The sequence below is a fragment of the Poecilia reticulata genome, chromosome 9 (assembly GCF_904066995.2).
Source record: "Poecilia reticulata chromosome 9, P_reticulata-male-v2, whole genome shotgun sequence".
Taxonomy (NCBI): domain Eukaryota; kingdom Metazoa; phylum Chordata; class Actinopteri; order Cyprinodontiformes; family Poeciliidae; genus Poecilia; species Poecilia reticulata.
In genome coordinates, this window is record NC_088838.1 from 34,850,995 (window position 1) to 34,867,612 (window position 16,618).

Sequence of the window (16,618 nt, forward strand, 5' to 3'; positions counted from 1 at the left end):
ATGGAAAGTCCCCACAAAGATACAAAGATAGCCACGCAAACGTGTGTGTGTAGGTGTGTGTGTGTGTAGGTGTGTGTGTGTGTAGGTGTGTGTGTGTGTAGGTGTGTGTGTAGGTGTGTGTGTGTGTAGTTGTGTGTGTGTGTGTGTAGGTGTGTGTGTGTAGGTGTGTGTGTAGGTGTGTGTGTGTGTAGGTGTGTGTGTAGGTGTGTGTGTGTGTAGGTGTGTGTGTAGGTGTGTGTGTGTGTAGGTGTGTGTGTAGGTGTGTGTGTGGCCACCTTTAACGCAGCGTCTCTGCCCTCAATGACCGCCTCATGTTTCTGGCTGTTCCTCGCTGTATTGATGGGTGCTGTTGTCATGGTGATGGGAGATTTTGCTGACCCACTGGTCATTGAGAACAGGTGAGTGATACCTGGCCATGTCCTTAAACACACACACACACACACACACGAGCCCAGAGTTTACTGGGGAACGCCGTTCTGTCTGACTTATCAGGGGCGTCGCCTTACCAGCTTTTGATCGGCTCACTTCCTGTTTCTTCTTCTGTCTCCGAGGTTTCAGCTCCAGGCGCCTTGAATGGATTCGTTTCTACAAGAACAGATCCATTGAAAACCCGACGGAACCGTTAGAAACCAATAAAACCAATAAAACACTCTGTCAGCAGGGACAACATGTCAGTGGACTGGTTCCAGGTGGGTGGACTGGTTCCAGGTGAGTGGACTGGTTCCAGGTGTGTGGACTGGTTCCAGGTGTGTGGACTGGTTCCAGGTGTGTGGACTGGTTCCAGGTGTGTGGACTGGTTCCAGGTGTGTGGACTGGTTGCAGGTGTGTGGACTGGTTCCAGGTGAGTGGACTGGTTCCAGGTGTGTGGACTGGTTCCAGGTGTGTGGACTGGTTCCAGGTGTGTGGACTGGTTCCAGGTGTGTGGACTGGTTGAAGGTGTGTGGACTGGTTCCAGGTGAGTGGACTGGTTCCAGGTGAGTGGACCGGTTCCAGGTGAGTGGACCGGTTCCAGGTGTGTGGACTGGTTCCAGGTGTGTGGACTGGTTGAAGGTGTGTGGACTGGTTCCAGGTGAGTGGACTGGTTCCAGGTGTGTGGACTGGTTCCAGGTGGGTGGACTGGTTCCAGGTGACTGGACTGGTTCCAGGTGGGTGGACTGGTTCCAGGTGAGTGGACTGGTTCCAGGTGAGTGGACTGGTTCCAGGTGAGTGGACTGGTTCCAGGTGAGTGGACTGGTTCCAGGTGAGTGGACTGGTTGAAGGTGTGTGGACTGGTTCCAGGTGGGTGGACTGGTTCCAGGTGAGTGGACTGGTTCCAGGTGTGTGGACTGGTTCCAGGTGAGTGGACTGGTTCCAGGTGAGTGGACTGGTTCCAGGTGAGTGGACTGGTTCCAGGTGAGTGGACTGGTTCCAGGTGAGTGGACTGGTTCCAGGTGAGTGGACTGGTTCCAGGTGTGTGGACTGGTTCCAGGTGAGTGGACTGGTTCCAGGTGAGTGGACTGGTTCCAGGTGAGTGGACCGGTTCCAGGTGAGTGGACTGGTTCCAGGTGAGTGGACTGGTTCCAGGTGTGTGGACTGGTTCCAGGTGTGTGGACTGGTTCCAGGTGTGTGGACTGGTTGAAGGTGTGTGGACTGGTTCCAGGTGAGTGGACTGGTTGAAGGTGTGTGGACTGGTTCCAGGTGAGTGGACTGGTTGAAGGTGTGTGGACTGGTTCCAGGTGTGTGGACTGGTTCCAGGTGTGTGGACTGGTTCCAGGTGTGTGGACTGGTTCCAGGTGGGTGGACTGGTTGAAGGTGTGTGGACTGGTTCCAGGTGAGTGGACTGGTTGAAGGTGTGTGGACTGGTTCCAGGTGAGTGGACTGGTTCCAGGTGACTGGACTGGTTCCAGGTGAGTGGACTGGTTGAAGGTGTGTGGACTGGTTCCAGGTGAGTGGACTGGTTCCAGGTGACTGGACTGGTTCCAGGTGTGTGGACTGGTTCCAGGTGTGTGGACTGGTTCCAGGTGAGTGGACTGGTTCCAGGTGACTGGACTGGTTCCAGGTGTGTGGACTGGTTCCAGGTGAGTGGACTGGTTCCAGGTGTGTGGACTGGTTCCAGGTGTGTGGACTGGTTCCAGGTGAGTGGACTGGTTCCAGGTGTGTGGACTGGTTCCAGGTGTGTGGACTGGTTCCAGGTGTGTGGACTGGTTCCAGGTGAGTGGACTGGTTCCAGGTGACTGGACTGGTTCCAGGTGTGTGGACTGGTTCCAGGTGAGTGGACTGGTTCCAGGTGAGTGGACTGGTTCCAGGTGTGTGGACTGGTTCCAGGTGTGTGGACTGGTTCCAGGTGAGTGGACTGGTTCCAGGTGGGCGGGGTTTACCTGCGACCGGCAGCACCTCGTCCAGCAGGTGCAGCAGCTTCTCCGTCAGAGATGCCAGCGACGTCACAAACTGCTCGGCTCTCTCTCTCATACACTCCTGCATCACACACACAGTGAGCGTCAGGCTGCAGGTGAGGCAACCTCTCTGGCTCCGCCCCCTCCTACCTGCAGCTGCAGGTGCGACCTGAGGATGGCGCTGTGCAGCTGCTGCTGCCGGCGCTCCTCCCTGCTCTCCAGCGTCTGCAGCTCGTCCTCATTGAGGGACACCCGCAGCTGGCCCAGGTTGGACATCTGGAGACAGACAGAAGCTTCAGGGACCTCCCGTCCATCCAGGTGGACCAGAGACTGAGCGTCTCACCTTCTGGTCCTCACCGGCCGCCAGCTGCTCCTCCAGCCTCTTCCTGACCACGCCCAGCTCCTCTGAAAGCCACGCCTCCTGCTGGCCCACATGGTGGCTGATCAGGACCTCAGGCAGGGAGTCCACCAGCTCCCTGAACTTGGACAGCTGCTTCACCACCTCTGGGACAGGAGGACAAGGTGAGGACAGGTGAGACCTGGACAGGTAGGGTCCAACAGTGAGCAGACATCGTACCGTCTTTGCTCATGGTCATGAACTTCTTGCCCTGCTCCTGGTATCCCAGCAGCCTTTTCTGTACGCCGTCGGCCCAGATGTCCACCGACTCGGGCACCAGGCTGAAGGTGGCGACGCGGTTGGTGCTGTAGAAAACCTGAAGGGGAGGACAGACAGCTTGTGGGCCAGATCGGACCGAGCCGGAGGTTCTTGAGGTTCTGATCGTTACCCTGGCAGCCTCCAGCAGGGTGTCGTTGGCCCACCACAAGATGGTGTTCAGCGCCACGGCGAAGGACCTGGGAGAAGATCAGCAACATGGAGGCAATGATTCAGAGCCGGGTTTACCAGCTCAGGGCACAGGGCTGCGGCGGCCATCTTTACTGCCATAAACAGGGCTGCGGCGGCCATCTTTACTGCCATAAACACAGGGCTGTGGCGGCCATCTTTACTGCCATAAACACAGGGCTGTGGCGGCCATCTTTACTTCCATACACAGGGCTGCGGCGGCCATCTTTACTTCCATAAACAGGGCTGTGGCGGCCATCTTTACTGCCATAAACAGGGCTGCGGCGGCTATCTTTACTGCCATAAACACAGGGCTGGGGCGGCCATCTTTACTGCCATAAACACAGGGCTGGGGCGGCCATCTTGACTGCCATAAACACAGGGCTGCGGCGGCCATCTTTACTTCCATAAACAGGGCTGCGGCGGCCATCTTTACTGCCATAAACACAGGGCTGCGGCGGCCATCTTTACTGCCATAAACACAGGGCTGGGGCGGCCATCTTCACTGCCATGAACACAGGGCTGTGGCGGCCATCTTTACTGCCATAAACACAGGGCTGCGGCGGCCATCTTTACTTCCATAAACAGGGCTGTGGCGGCCATCTTTACTGCCATAAACACAGGGCTGCGGCGGCCATCTTTACTGCCATAAACACAGGGCTGTGGCGGCCATCTTTACTGCCATAAACACAGGGCTGCGGCGGCCATCTTTACTGCCATAAACACAGGGCTGCGGCGGCCATCTTTACTGCCATAAACAGGGCTGTGGCGGCCATCTTTACTGCCATAAACACAGGGCTGCGGCGGCCATCTTTACTTCCATAAACAGGGCTGTGGCGGCCATCTTTACTGCCATAAACACAGGGCTGTGGCGGCCATCTTTACTGCCATAAACACAGGGCTGCGGCGGCCATCTTTACTTCCATAAACAGGGCTGTGGCGGCCATCTTTACTACCATGAACACAGGGCTGCGGCGGCTATCTTGACTGCCATAAACACAGGGCTGCGGCGGCCATCTTTACTGCCATAAACACAGGGCTGTGGCGGCCATCTTGACTGCCATAAACACAGGGCTGTGGCGGCCATCTTGACTGCCATAAACACAGGGCTGCGGCGGCCATCTTTACTGCCATAAACACAGGGCTGCGGCGGCCATCTTTACTGCCGTAAACACAGGGCTGCGGCGGCCATCTTTACTGCCGTAAACACAGGGCTGCGGCGGCCATCTTTACTGCCGTAAACACAGGGCTGCGGCGGCCATCTTTAAGGCCGTAAACACAGCTCTTAGCTCTCTGAGGTTAGCGTCACGGTTAATGACTGAATTCTGGGAGGATCCTGAACTCAACAGGATTTTTTTCTTCTGTTATTCAGTGAAACTGGGATGAAACTCAGAACCGCCAACCCGGTGGGTCGGGATGGGAAATATTCAGACTTACTGTGAGCTCAGCTCCGGTTCCGGTTTGATTCCAAAAATCTGATACTTCCTCTTGTTCTTCATTTCGGTGAAGACGTCTGACCTGACGGACCTGGAGGTCCTCCTCAGACTGAGACACAAACAGTAGAACCAACAGAACCTGAAGACCAGAACCGCCTGGTTCTGTTCACACAGTAACATTATAAAACCAAATGGGTCAGTAATTAAAATGACTGGATCTGGAAAAAACACGTTTTCCTGCTTTATAATTTATAAAAATGGTAATTTCAGTTCAAAGAATGAAAGAATTTAATTATCAGAAATAATTTTTTGGTTCTCAGGTCCAACATTTTGATTTGATTTGATTATCAATCTGATATAAAACCTCAATCTGGATGTTTTCACTTTGAGGCGCTGAGCCGATCGGCTCCGTTATAAAAGTCTTAAAGTCTGAGAGCTAAATCATTAGAGAGCAAATATAAAGTTATTATTATTATAAGAGGAAAATGTTGAGCAGCAAAGATGTTGGTCCTGAATCCTGAGGTTGAAGTCGGAGCGACGGCCCGGTGGGTCGGAGCCAGAAATATTACATCTATACGGCTTCAGATTAATTGGTTTTAATTACAGAACCATGAAATCTGACCGTATTTCTATATAATTATCATTTAGAGTCGCTTTCGGTGCTGCAGGATGTTTATGAAATATTCATCCTGGAATTAAATATTCATAAATTGTAAATAAATATTTGACATCATTTGTTTATATATGTATTTATTTTGTCTACTTATGTTTATTTATTTGTTCATTATTATGATTTATCTTCTACCGGCTCCTTTTCGTCACATGGGCAGAATAATTAGTTTACATTTTTATTTCATTCTATTTTATTTTGTTTCCTTTTTTCTTGATTGTCTGTTTGAAATAAATAAATGTATCTAAAGCTGATGGGTCTCTGGTCCCATCAGAACCAGGCGGTTCTGCTGTGGCCCGTCGGGTCGGTACCTCTGTTTGCGGGTGGAGATGCTCCTCTGGATGATGGAGCTATGATCTGCACACAGAAACGGTTTTACTGCACCAGAGACCTGAGCCTAAGCGCTCCAGCAGGGGGCGCCGTCTGCTGCTCACCTCCTGCGGTTTTGGGTTTGTGGTCCAGCTGGAAGGAGAACCTGCCGGGTTCAGGAGGAGGAGAAGAACCTTAACGTGTGAGAACCCGGCAGGCGGAGCTGCAGCTGCTCTACCAACCTGACGGTCGTTTCCCCATGCAGCTCCGAGGCGGAACGGCTGCGACGCTGGCCCTGGACCTTGGTTCTGGACAGAGCAAAACTGTCCTGCAGCACCGAGTCCTGGACACACACACACACACACACACACACACACACACACACACACACACAGCCACACACACACACACACACACACACACACAGCCACACACACACACACACAGCCACACACACACACACACACCCACCCACCCACACACACACGCAGCCACACACACACACACACACACGCAGCCACACACACACACACACACACAGCCACACACACACACACACACACACACACACACAGCCACACACACACACACACACAGCCACACACACACACACGCAGCCACACACACACACACACACACACACACACACACACACACACACACACACAGCCACACACACACACACACAGCCACACACACACAGCCACACACACACACACACACACACACACACACAGCCACACACACACACACACACACAGCCACACACACACACACACACACACACACACACACACACTTGACCGACGGCTCTAATTCAGGCAGACTGCCAGGTTTTCCTGGTCACACTCCTACAAGACTTTGACTAGACCACTCAGAAAGACTTCCTAAAGTCAGTCTGAGGTTTGGATCAGTCAGAATTCATGGTTCATTTTGTTAGTCACTGTAAAGCAGTCCCAGAGCATCACACCCCCACCGCCGTGTTTGACGGCTGCTGGTTTTATTCCAGATGAAACTGTCAGGATGTCGACGGACCAAATGCCAGAGAATCCGAAGATTTCATGAAAGGAAAGAAACGTACCAAAATAAAGGGAAACACGGAAAAAATCCAAAACACCAGCAAGGGAGACGGAGGAGGTGGGAGGAGGTGGGAGGAGGAGGGAGGAGGTGGGAGGAGGAGGGAGGAGGAGGGAGGAGGAGGGAGGAGGAGGGAGGAGGAGGGAGGAGGAGGGAGGAGGAGGGAGGAGGAGGGAGGAGGAGGGAGGAGCAGGGAGGAGCAGGGAGGAGGAGGGAGGAGCAGGGAGGAGGAGGGAGGAGCAGGGAGGAGGTGGGAGGAGGAGGGAGGAGGAAGGAGGAGGAGGAGGAGGAGGAGGAGGAGGGAGGAGGGAGGAGGAGGAGGAGGAGGGAGGAGGAAGGAGGAGGAGGGAGGAGGAAGGAGGAGGAGGAGGAGGAGGGAGGAGGAGGAGGAGGAGGAGGAGGAGGAGGAGGAGGAGGAGGAAGGAGGAGGGAGGAGGAGGGAGGAGGAAGGAGGAGGAGGGAGGAGGAGGAGGAAGGAGGAGGAGGGAGGAGGAAGGAGGAGGGGGGAGGAGGAGGGAGGAGGAGGGAGGAGGAGGGAGGAGGAGGGAGGAGGTGGGAGGAGATGGGAGGAGGAGGGAGGAGGTGGGAGGAGGAAGGAGGAGGTGGGAGGAGATGGGAGGAGGAAGGAGGAGGAGGGAGGAGGAAGGAGGAGGAGGAGGAGGAGGGAGGAGGAAGGAGGAGGGGGGAGGAGGAGGGAGGAGGAAGGAGGAGGGGGGAGGAGATGGGAGGAGGAGGGAGGAGGGGGGAGGAAGGAGGAGGAGGGAGGAGGAGGAGGGAGGAGGAGGGAGGAGGAGGGAGGAGGAGGAGGAGGAGGGAGGAGAGGAGGAGGAAGGAGGAGGAGGAGGGAGGAGGAAGGAGGAGGAGGGAGGAGGAGGAGGAGGGAGGAGGAAGGAGGAGGAGGAAGAGGAGGGAGGAGGAGGAAGGAGGAGGAAGGAGGAGGAGGAGGAGGAGGGAGGAGGAAGGAGGAGGAGGAGGGGAGGAGGAAGGAGGAGGAGGAGGAGGAGGGAGGAGGAGGGAGGAGGAGGGAGGAGATGGGAGGAGGAGGGAGGAGGTGGGAGGAGGAGGGAGGAGGAGGGAGGAGGAGGGAGGAGGAGGGAGGAGGAGGGAGGAGGAGGGAGGAGGAGGGAGGAGGAGGGAGGAGGAGGGAGGAGGAGGGAGGAGGAAGGAGGAGGAGGGAGGAGGGGGGAGGAGGAGGGAGGAGGTGGGAGGAGATGGGAGGAGGAAGGAGGAGGAGGGAGGAGGAAGGAGGAGGAGGAGGAGGAGGAAGGAGGAGGAGGGAGGAGGAGGAGGAGGAGGAGGAGGAGGGAGGAGGAGGGAGGAGGAGGGAGGAGGAGGGAGGAGGAGGGAGGAGGAAGGAGGAGGAGGAGGAGGAGGAGGAGGAGGAGGAGGAGGAGGAGGGGAGGAGGAGGAGGAGGAGGAGGGAGGAGGAGGGAGGAGGAAGGAGGAGGAGGAGGAGGGAGGAGGAAGGAGGAGGTGGGGGGAGGGAGGAGGAAGGAGGAGGGGGGAGGAGGAGGGGGAGGAGGAGGAGGGGGGAGGAGGAAGGAGGAGGGGGAGGAGGAGGAGGTGGGAGGAGGAGGTGGGAGGAGATGGGAGGAGGAAGGAGGAGGTGGGAGGAGATGGGAGGAGGAGGGAGGAGGAGGGAGGAGGAGGGGGGAGGAGGGAGGAGGAGGAGGAGGAGGAGGAGGAGGGAGGAGGAGGGAGGAGGAGGGAGGAGGAGGGAGGAGGTGGGAGGAGGAGGGAGGAGGAAGGAGGAGGTGGGAGGAGATGGGAGGAGGAGGGAGGAGGTGGGAGGAGATGGGAGGAGGAGGGAGGAGGAGGGAGGAGGAGGGAGGAGGAGGGAGGAGGAGGGAGGAGGAGGGAGGAGGTGGGAGGAGGAGGGAGGAGGAGGGAGGAGGAAGGAGGAGGAGGAAGGAGGTGGGAGGAGGATCCGGCCAGTAATGACTGGAGAAGAGAAGCTCTAACACTGAGGAGGCTGAATGCTGACCTGGGCTGACGAGCTAACGGCTAGCAGGTGAGACGAGACAGACAGTAACTTCCTGTTATCAGGTAAACAGGAAGTGCTTCTCTTCACCAGGGTTCTCCAAACCAAGGGAGGTTTTGCATTTTCTTTTTTATTTACAGTACTAAAACTATTTCATTGTTTTATTTGTATCTATTATAAATAAACAGAGCTTAGCATTTTAATAAAATAAACAGTCACATCTCTGCAGATTCTGTAAAAGATTTAAAACATCAAAGGGTTTTGCCAGATTAATAAAACGGTAAACTACATGTGATCTGTTCCCACCAGCTGAACTAGATTCACCACATCCCAGAATCTGACCTTTTAATTTCACATCATTTTCTTTACCACAGAGGAATAAAACTATAAATCCTCTTCTCTGGTTTTTGTTACTTAAATTCAGACATAAAGACAAAATGGGGAGTTTTTAGAAAAATCACAACAAATTTTCTAAAATAGATATTTATCTAAATATATAGTTAATATATAGTTAATATATAGTTACTATGTGTCTTTTTGTGTCTCCAGGCTGACAGCAGCTGAACTCACCTGGCTGAAACCCAGGTAGCTGCAGCGCCACTTTATCTCCTCCTTCACCGACGAGAACGACCGGCAGACCTGATGCGGCGACACCTGGAGGGAGACGGGGAGGCAGAATCAACCAGAACCGGCAGCAGGTCCCCATGTTTCAGCCGTAAAGGCAGATGCTCAGGGCACCAGGAGTCCAAGGGCGCCGTAGTAAAGACCAAGAAAAAAATTATATTTTAACTATTTCTTTAACTAATAGGTAATAAAATCATTTCCTAACATCAAACATTCTGCACTAATTTAGCTGATAGCAAAAAATAAGCAGCTTGAGGAGCAGCGCTCTGAGCTGATGAGTTTCTAACAAAACTTCAGAAAACATGATGGAAAAACATCCAACTGTCTGGATCCAAAGACAAAAACACAGAGAAACTGATGCAGGTAGCAGCTAGCCTAGCTACAGCTAGCCTAGCAGCTAGCCTAGCAGCTAGCCTAGCTACAGCTAGCCTAGCAGCTAGCCTAGCTACAGCTAGCCTAGCTACAGCTAGCCTAGCAGCTAGCCCAGCTGCAGGTAGCAGCTAGGCTAGCTGTAGGTAGCAGGCCTAACCCTCAAGACATTTTGTTAGCATTAGCTTCTAACTCTTCCAATATATATATATATATATATATATATATATATATATATATTTTTTTTTTTTAATATTTATTTAAAAAATTCACTGAGCTGAAAGAAGAACTAGAAAACCTGAAGTTTTTCTTTTAATACAGCAAATGCGGAAAATCATTTGGATTTATGATGAATAACAAAAACAAACAGAAACAAAATTTAACTCTGTTATTTGCTCGTCTTTTTTTATTTATTATATTTTTTCTTGGCCTATTGAAACTTTTGACTCGACTATTTTGACCCATGAGACAAAAAGTTTGGACTGAAAGTTCTGGGTTTAAACTGCAGCTGAAAATGAAATAATGTGAATATCATAGAAAACTCCATGGTTATGATCCAATCTGTTTCCTTTATATCTACAAAAACACTGGAGTCCCCGGGGCCCAGGGCAGGGCCGGAGCTTCAGGGGGGCCCAGGGGGGACGGCCCCCGGGCCCCCCGGCCCCCCGGGGCCCCCTGGGGCCCCCAGCCGTACCTGGATGTTGGTCGTCATCTCCTTCAGCTCCTCCAGCCGGCGGCTGATCCCGGTCTGCTGCAGGTTGCTGCTGGCCGCCTGCAGGACGGAAAGACGGTTAGAGGTGGACGGAGACGGTCTGACAGGGACAGACAGAGGACAGGGGTCAGGGGTCAGGGGTCAGCCACCTCGGCCTTGATCTGGATCTGTGTCCTGCTGACGATCTTCTGGATCTCCTCAGTGAACTTCACCTCCGCCTTCAGGGAGGAGAACTTGTCGTCCAGGGGAGCCAGCACCTTGCGGAGCTGCAGAGGGACAGAGACGGTTGGACATGTGGGGACCGGCTGCAGGGGACACGGGTTCCCTCCGGACATGGACACACCTGCAGCAGACTCTTGGACTCATACACCTCCAGCTCAGAGAAGATGGAGTCCTCGGTGGAACCGATCCGCTTGATTTCCTCCTTCATCTTCTTCTGAAACATCTTCGCCTCCTGAGGAGAGAAGTCTCCTCCGTCTTTGAACGTCCTGCAGGAGGAAGAGGAGGAGGATGAAGGTCTGCCGTCCTCCTGCTGCCTGAGCTGAAGCTGAAGCTACCTGAAGGACGTCTGCAGCTCCACCGCTCTCTTCATGACCTCCTCCAGGCGGCCGCGGATCACCTGTTTGAAGTTGGTCTGGCACTGCAGGGAGTCCTCGGAGTGCCGGTCCAGTTGCTCCTGCAGGGCGGCGCCAAAGTCCTCCAGACTGACACACACAGGGCAGATCAGAGCCTGCAGCTGCAGGCCGCCGGCGGTGGGTCAGGTCTTACCGCTTCCTGAACGCCGCCTGGAGGACGATCTGGTTGTCCTTCTGTATGGAGACCTGCAGGTCGTGGAGCGCCATCTTACGGAAGGTCAAAAGGTCAAACATCTCCAGGTTCTTCTTGTGGATGGAGTGCAGGATATCTAGGAGCTCTGTCCTGCAGGAGGTCAGGATGTCCGAGATTTCCTGACAGAAAGTGTCTACATTCTGCTGGTGGAGCTGCAGCTCAACTACACACACACACACACACACACACACACACACACACACACACACACACACACACACACACACACACGGTAGCTTACACCAACATTCTGAGGAACATTAACATAATCTAATCAGCAAAATAATAATAGTCCAAAATAGCTGAAAAACAAATTTCTGAACTTTAAACTAGGGTTAACCCTAATGAACTCTAGTGACCCATAATGAACCCTAATTACCCCTAATGACCCCTAATGAACTCTAGTGACCCCTAATGAACTCTAGTGACCCCCAATGAACTCTAATGACCCCTAATGAACCATAATGAACTCTAATGACCCCTAATGACCCGTAATGAACTCTAATGACCCCTAATGAACTCTAGTGACCCCTAATGAACTCTAATGACCCCTAATGACCCCTAATGAACTCTAATGACCCCTAATGAACCCTAATGACCCCTAATGAACTCTAATGACCCCTAATGAACTCTAATGACCCCTAATGACCCCTAATGAACTCTAATGACCCCTAATGAACCCTAATGACCCCTAACTGTGTGGCCCACGTTGGGTTAAATTAGCCAGTTTTGGCAGAAGGTCTAAAGGTTTTTCTCTAACCAAATGAAGCTTTTCAGTCAAAATGAGCTAAAAAATCTAGCATTAGCTTAAATGCTGTTATTGTCCCGTTGGCTGCGGCTGCCAGTAACTACAGGTTAGATAAATAAAGCAGAGCTAGAAAGTTTTAGCCACGTTAGCTAAAAAGCTATCGTCATGTGGGGCTAAGTTAGCATGTTGGTTCACATGCAGTGAGTTAATTTTGGTTTCAAGATAAATTATCTAAAAGCTCAATGTTAGCCACCATGCTAGCATGTCGCGCTAGCTACACTAGCTTGTTGGTTGACTTCAACTTTGTGCTTCTGTGTCTGTGTGTATCTGTGTGTATGTCTGTGTGTGTGTGTGTCTGTGTGTGTGTCTCTGTGTGTGTGTGTATCTGTGTGTGTGTGTGTGTCTGTGTGTGTGTGTGTATCTGTGTGTGTGTGTGTGTATGTGTGTGTGTGTGTGTGTGTGTGTGTGTGTGTGTGTGTGTGTGTGTGTGTATCTGTGTGTGTGTGTGTGTGTGTGTGTGTGTGTGTATCTGTGTGTGTGTGTGTATGTGTGTGTGTGTGTGTGTGTGTGTGTGTGTGTGTATCTGTGTGTGTGTGTGTGTGTGTGTCTGTGTGTCTTACGGAGCCGTGGCTCGTATATTTTTGTCCGGATGTATTCTGGCGTCACCGAGAGTTCCTGCTCCAATCGGACCACTTCCTTCTTCTCGGTCACCATGGCAACAGCTGAGCTGAGAAGGTCTCTGAAGCTCTGCTCGATGTGGTCCAGAACCAGAATCCGGGTCCTGGTCGATCAGACAGTCAGGGTGAGACAGCATGTCCCTGTGAGGACGTGAGCGGACAGACGGACGTCCACCTGGTCAGGGTGTGGCTGAGGAGCTCCACAGGAAACTGGCTCAGGTATGTTTCCTGGATGAAGTCAGGCAGGTCGGGGGCGGGGCATCTGAAGGCGGGGCCGAAGTAGGCCACGCCCCCTGACGATGTAAAGGTGGTGTTGCTGTTGTAGAGCTGGTCCAGCGAGGACGCCGCCTGCACACACACACACACACACACACACACACACACACACACACACACACACACACACACACACACAGCTTACAGGTGCGTCAGAGTCGCTGATGTCACTGAGCAGAGCAGCCAATCGGCTTCACCTCGGTCAGCAGCTTCAGGGCGCTGAAGGAGTAACCGGCTTCTCTGCTGATGGAGTCGCTTCTCGGGTAGAACATCTCCGATTGGGAGGAAGATTCTGGAAAGACGGAGACGAGGTGAGGCCGGAACGGACCAGTCAAAGTCAGAACCGGCACAGTGAGACTGACCCTGGTCCAATTCGGATGTGATGAACGACACCGAGACCTGCAAGTCCGCTAGACTCTGAGGAGGAGACGGCCATGAGAGCAGGTCAGAGAGAGGAACCGGCCTCGACGCCCGTTTCCATGGTTACCGGTCTGTTTCGATGGCTGAGCTTGAAGAAGGAGCTGACGGCGTTGCTGTAGGCGTACAGCTCCTCCATGAGGACGGCAGGGAGCTCGTCCAGGACGTCCCACTGCTGGGTCAGACACGGCCGGATGCTGGACGGGGACGGACAGGGACAATCAGACACCTGGACGTCCTCACTACGCTGCTGTCCCACCCGTCCTACCTGTCCTGGATGTCCTTCAGCTGCTCCAGAACCTGCTCCAGACACAGTTCCAGATATTCCTGCCTGCTCTCCTGACGCAGCGCCACCAACACGCTCTCCACAGGCACCATCATCCTCTGGGAAACAGCAAAGCATCATGGGAGGATGCCCACAACCCCTCCCCTCACAGGCTGGGGGTCAGAGGTCAGAGGACTGACCTCCAGCAGCTGCTGCTGCGCCGTCTTCAACAGCTGCAGCTTTGCCTCCAGCTCTTCTTCTCTCCTCTTCACCCGGCGGCTGTGCGTCTCCCATAGCAACGCTACGGCGCGCATCACGTCGGACACCGACCTGCTGACCCCCATGACATGTTGGTCCACTAAGTCACTGCACTCCTGTGGACAGGGGACAGTCAGAGGACAGGTGGACAGACAGGGGACAGACAGAGGGAAGGTTTGTGTGACCGACGTCTAAACCAGCCAATCGCTCTTCGTCGTCTCTCTGGCGTTGTCCAATCAGAGGGAGGAGCTGAGAGGACATGATGTCCTCCAGCTGCTGGTCAGACAGCTGCAGCGCCGCCAGCGCCTCCTGCAGGAAGACGGTGGCAACTGAACCAGGTTTCTGACAGCAGGAACTTCTGGAAGGTTCTGTTCTGGTTCTGGTCGGTCAGATCTCACCTGGCAGCGCTGAGCCTCGACCCGGTGACCCTGCCAGGTGTCTTCATAAAACTTCTGCAGCTGCGCTCGCATGTCAGCATGGACACCAGCTGGAGGACAGACATGAGGACAGACATAGGAACAGACATGGGGACAGACATGGGGACAGACGTGAGGACAGACATGGGGACAGACATGAGGACAGACATGGGGACAGACGTGAGGACAGACATGGGGACAGACATGAGGACAGACATGTGGACAGACGTGAGGAGAGACATGGGGACAGACGTGGGGACAGACATGGGGACAGACGTGAGGACAGACATGGGGACAGACATGGGGACAGACATGGGGACAGACATGAGGACAGACATGGGGACAGACATGAGGACAGACATGGGGACAGACATGAGGACAGACATGGGGACAGACATGGGGACAGACGTGAGGACAGACATGGGGACAGACGTGAGGACAGACATGGGGACAGACATGAGGACAGACATGGGGACAGACATGGGGACAGACATGAGGACAGACATGGGGACAGACATGGGGACAGACATGGGGACAGACATGAGGACAGACATGGGGACAGACATGAGGACAGACATGGGGACAGACAGGAGGACAGACATGAGGACAGACAGGAGGACAGACATGGGGACAGACATGAGGACAGACATGGGGACAGACGTGAGGACAGACATGGGGACAGACGTGGGGACAGACATGGGACAGACGTGAGGACAGACATGGGACAGACATGAGGACAGACATGGGGACAGACATGGGGACAGACAGGAGGACAGACATGGGGACAGACGTGAGGACAGACATGGGGACAGACGTGGGACAGACATGAGGACAGACATGGGGACAGACATGGGGACAGACATGAGGACAGACATGGGGACAGACATGAGGACAGACATGAGGACAGACATGGGGACAGACATGGGGACAGACATGAGGACAGACATGAGGACAGACATGAGGACAGACATGGGGACAGACATGGGGACAGACATGAGGACAGACATGAGGACAGACATGAGGACAGACATGGGGACAGACATGGGGACAGACATGAGGACAGACATGGGGACAGACATGAGGACAGACCCTGGACGTGTCTCCAACCCACCAATCTGCTGGTTGACAGCCATCAACTCGTTGAACCAATTAGAAACCAGAGCTGAGGAGCTGGTGGGCGGGACCAGAGAGCTGGAGCACAGAGGGAAGGAAGGTGATTGGTGGAGAGAGCAGGGGGCGGAGCCTGTGCTCAGAGACAGGAAGCAGCTTGGTACCAGATCTTGTAGATGACCTCGCAGCGCTGCTGGATCAGAACCTCCTGGTTCTGCATCATCTGATCCGAGAACACGACCCGCTCCTCGTTCCTGCTGCTGCAGATGGTTCTGGAACAGAGACGGGCTGAACCAGAACCAGAGGCAGAACCAGCAGTACAACTGGTTCTGACCAAATCTGCATCAGATCAGAACCAGAATCAGGACAACAATTAGTTCTGACTGCAGTGGGAACAGAACCCAGACCGGTTCTGACCAGTGGATCTGCTCATCATCTGTTAACCCGATTAAATCTCTGCAGCAGCTGGTTCTGATCAGCTGGTTCTGATCAGCTGGTTCTGATCAGCTGGTTCTGATCAGCTGGTTCTGATCAGCTGGTTCTGATCAGCTGTTTTGATCAGCTGTTCTGATCAGCTGCAGCTTTTCAGCTGGTTCTCTGCTGTTCTGATCAGCTGTTTCTGATCAGCTGTTTCTGATCAGCTGTTTCTGATCAGCTGGTTCTGATCAGCTGTTTCTGATCAGCTGTTTCTGATCAGCTGCAGCTGGTTCTGATCAGCTGTTTCTGATCAGCTGCAGCTGTTCTGATCAGCTGTTTCTGATCAGCTGTTTTCTGATCAGCTGCAGCTGGTTCTGATCAGCTGCTGTTCTGTTCTGATCAGCTGGTTCTGATCAGCTGCAGCTGGTTCTGATCAGCTGGTTCTGATCTGCAGCAGCTGGTTCTGATCAGCTGGTTCTGATCAGCTGGTTCTGATCAGCTGGTTCTGATCAGCTGGTTCTGATCAGCTGGTTCTGATCAGCTGGTTCTGATCAGCTGGTTCTGATCTGCAGCAGCTGGTTCTGATCTGCTGCAGCTGGTTCTGATGGTCTCTGGACCTGCCGGGCTTTCGGACCTCCCCTACCTCAGCTCCTCCTGCATCTCCTCCACCCGGCCTTTCCTCCAGTGGTCCAGACTCTCCTCCCAGTGCAGACGGAGGACGAACTTCTGCTGGAGGTTCTGGTTCTGCAGCAGCAGAACCAGCCGGGCCGAGCTGCGCCGGTTGGCCAGCAGAGACTGGTTCAGCATCTGGAGGA

General features: G+C 53.8%; 1 protein-coding gene across 3 annotated transcripts in view; it reads right to left on the reverse strand.

The window, feature by feature from the left end:
* Positions 1 to 16,618, reverse strand: part of ccdc180 (coiled-coil domain containing 180) — a 30,415-nt gene that overhangs the window by 753 nt on the left and 13,044 nt on the right. For all 3 annotated transcript variants that reach the window (XM_081611010.1, XM_081611009.1, XM_081611011.1), the window contains 29 exons: positions 16,447 to 16,610; positions 15,551 to 15,658; positions 15,388 to 15,467; positions 14,259 to 14,347; positions 14,050 to 14,169; positions 13,803 to 13,976; positions 13,606 to 13,721; positions 13,408 to 13,534; positions 13,283 to 13,337; positions 13,118 to 13,212; positions 12,820 to 12,992; positions 12,588 to 12,748; positions 11,160 to 11,382; positions 10,949 to 11,095; positions 10,735 to 10,879; positions 10,541 to 10,657; positions 10,374 to 10,451; positions 9,257 to 9,340; positions 5,871 to 5,971; positions 5,754 to 5,794; positions 5,631 to 5,676; positions 4,651 to 4,758; positions 3,158 to 3,224; positions 2,950 to 3,085; positions 2,716 to 2,876; positions 2,523 to 2,648; positions 2,358 to 2,454; positions 507 to 585; positions 276 to 420 (listed from right to left, as the gene is read on the reverse strand). In XM_081611010.1, coding sequence (XP_081467136.1) covers positions 276 to 420; positions 507 to 585; positions 2,358 to 2,454; positions 2,523 to 2,648; positions 2,716 to 2,876; positions 2,950 to 3,085; positions 3,158 to 3,224; positions 4,651 to 4,758; positions 5,631 to 5,676; positions 5,754 to 5,794; positions 5,871 to 5,971; positions 9,257 to 9,340; positions 10,374 to 10,451; positions 10,541 to 10,657; positions 10,735 to 10,879; positions 10,949 to 11,095; positions 11,160 to 11,382; positions 12,588 to 12,748; positions 12,820 to 12,992; positions 13,118 to 13,212; positions 13,283 to 13,337; positions 13,408 to 13,534; positions 13,606 to 13,721; positions 13,803 to 13,976; positions 14,050 to 14,169; positions 14,259 to 14,347; positions 15,388 to 15,467; positions 15,551 to 15,658; positions 16,447 to 16,610 — 3,363 coding nt within the window. The remainder of the gene's footprint in view (positions 1 to 275; positions 421 to 506; positions 586 to 2,357; positions 2,455 to 2,522; positions 2,649 to 2,715; positions 2,877 to 2,949; positions 3,086 to 3,157; positions 3,225 to 4,650; positions 4,759 to 5,630; positions 5,677 to 5,753; positions 5,795 to 5,870; positions 5,972 to 9,256; positions 9,341 to 10,373; positions 10,452 to 10,540; positions 10,658 to 10,734; positions 10,880 to 10,948; positions 11,096 to 11,159; positions 11,383 to 12,587; positions 12,749 to 12,819; positions 12,993 to 13,117; positions 13,213 to 13,282; positions 13,338 to 13,407; positions 13,535 to 13,605; positions 13,722 to 13,802; positions 13,977 to 14,049; positions 14,170 to 14,258; positions 14,348 to 15,387; positions 15,468 to 15,550; positions 15,659 to 16,446; positions 16,611 to 16,618) is intronic.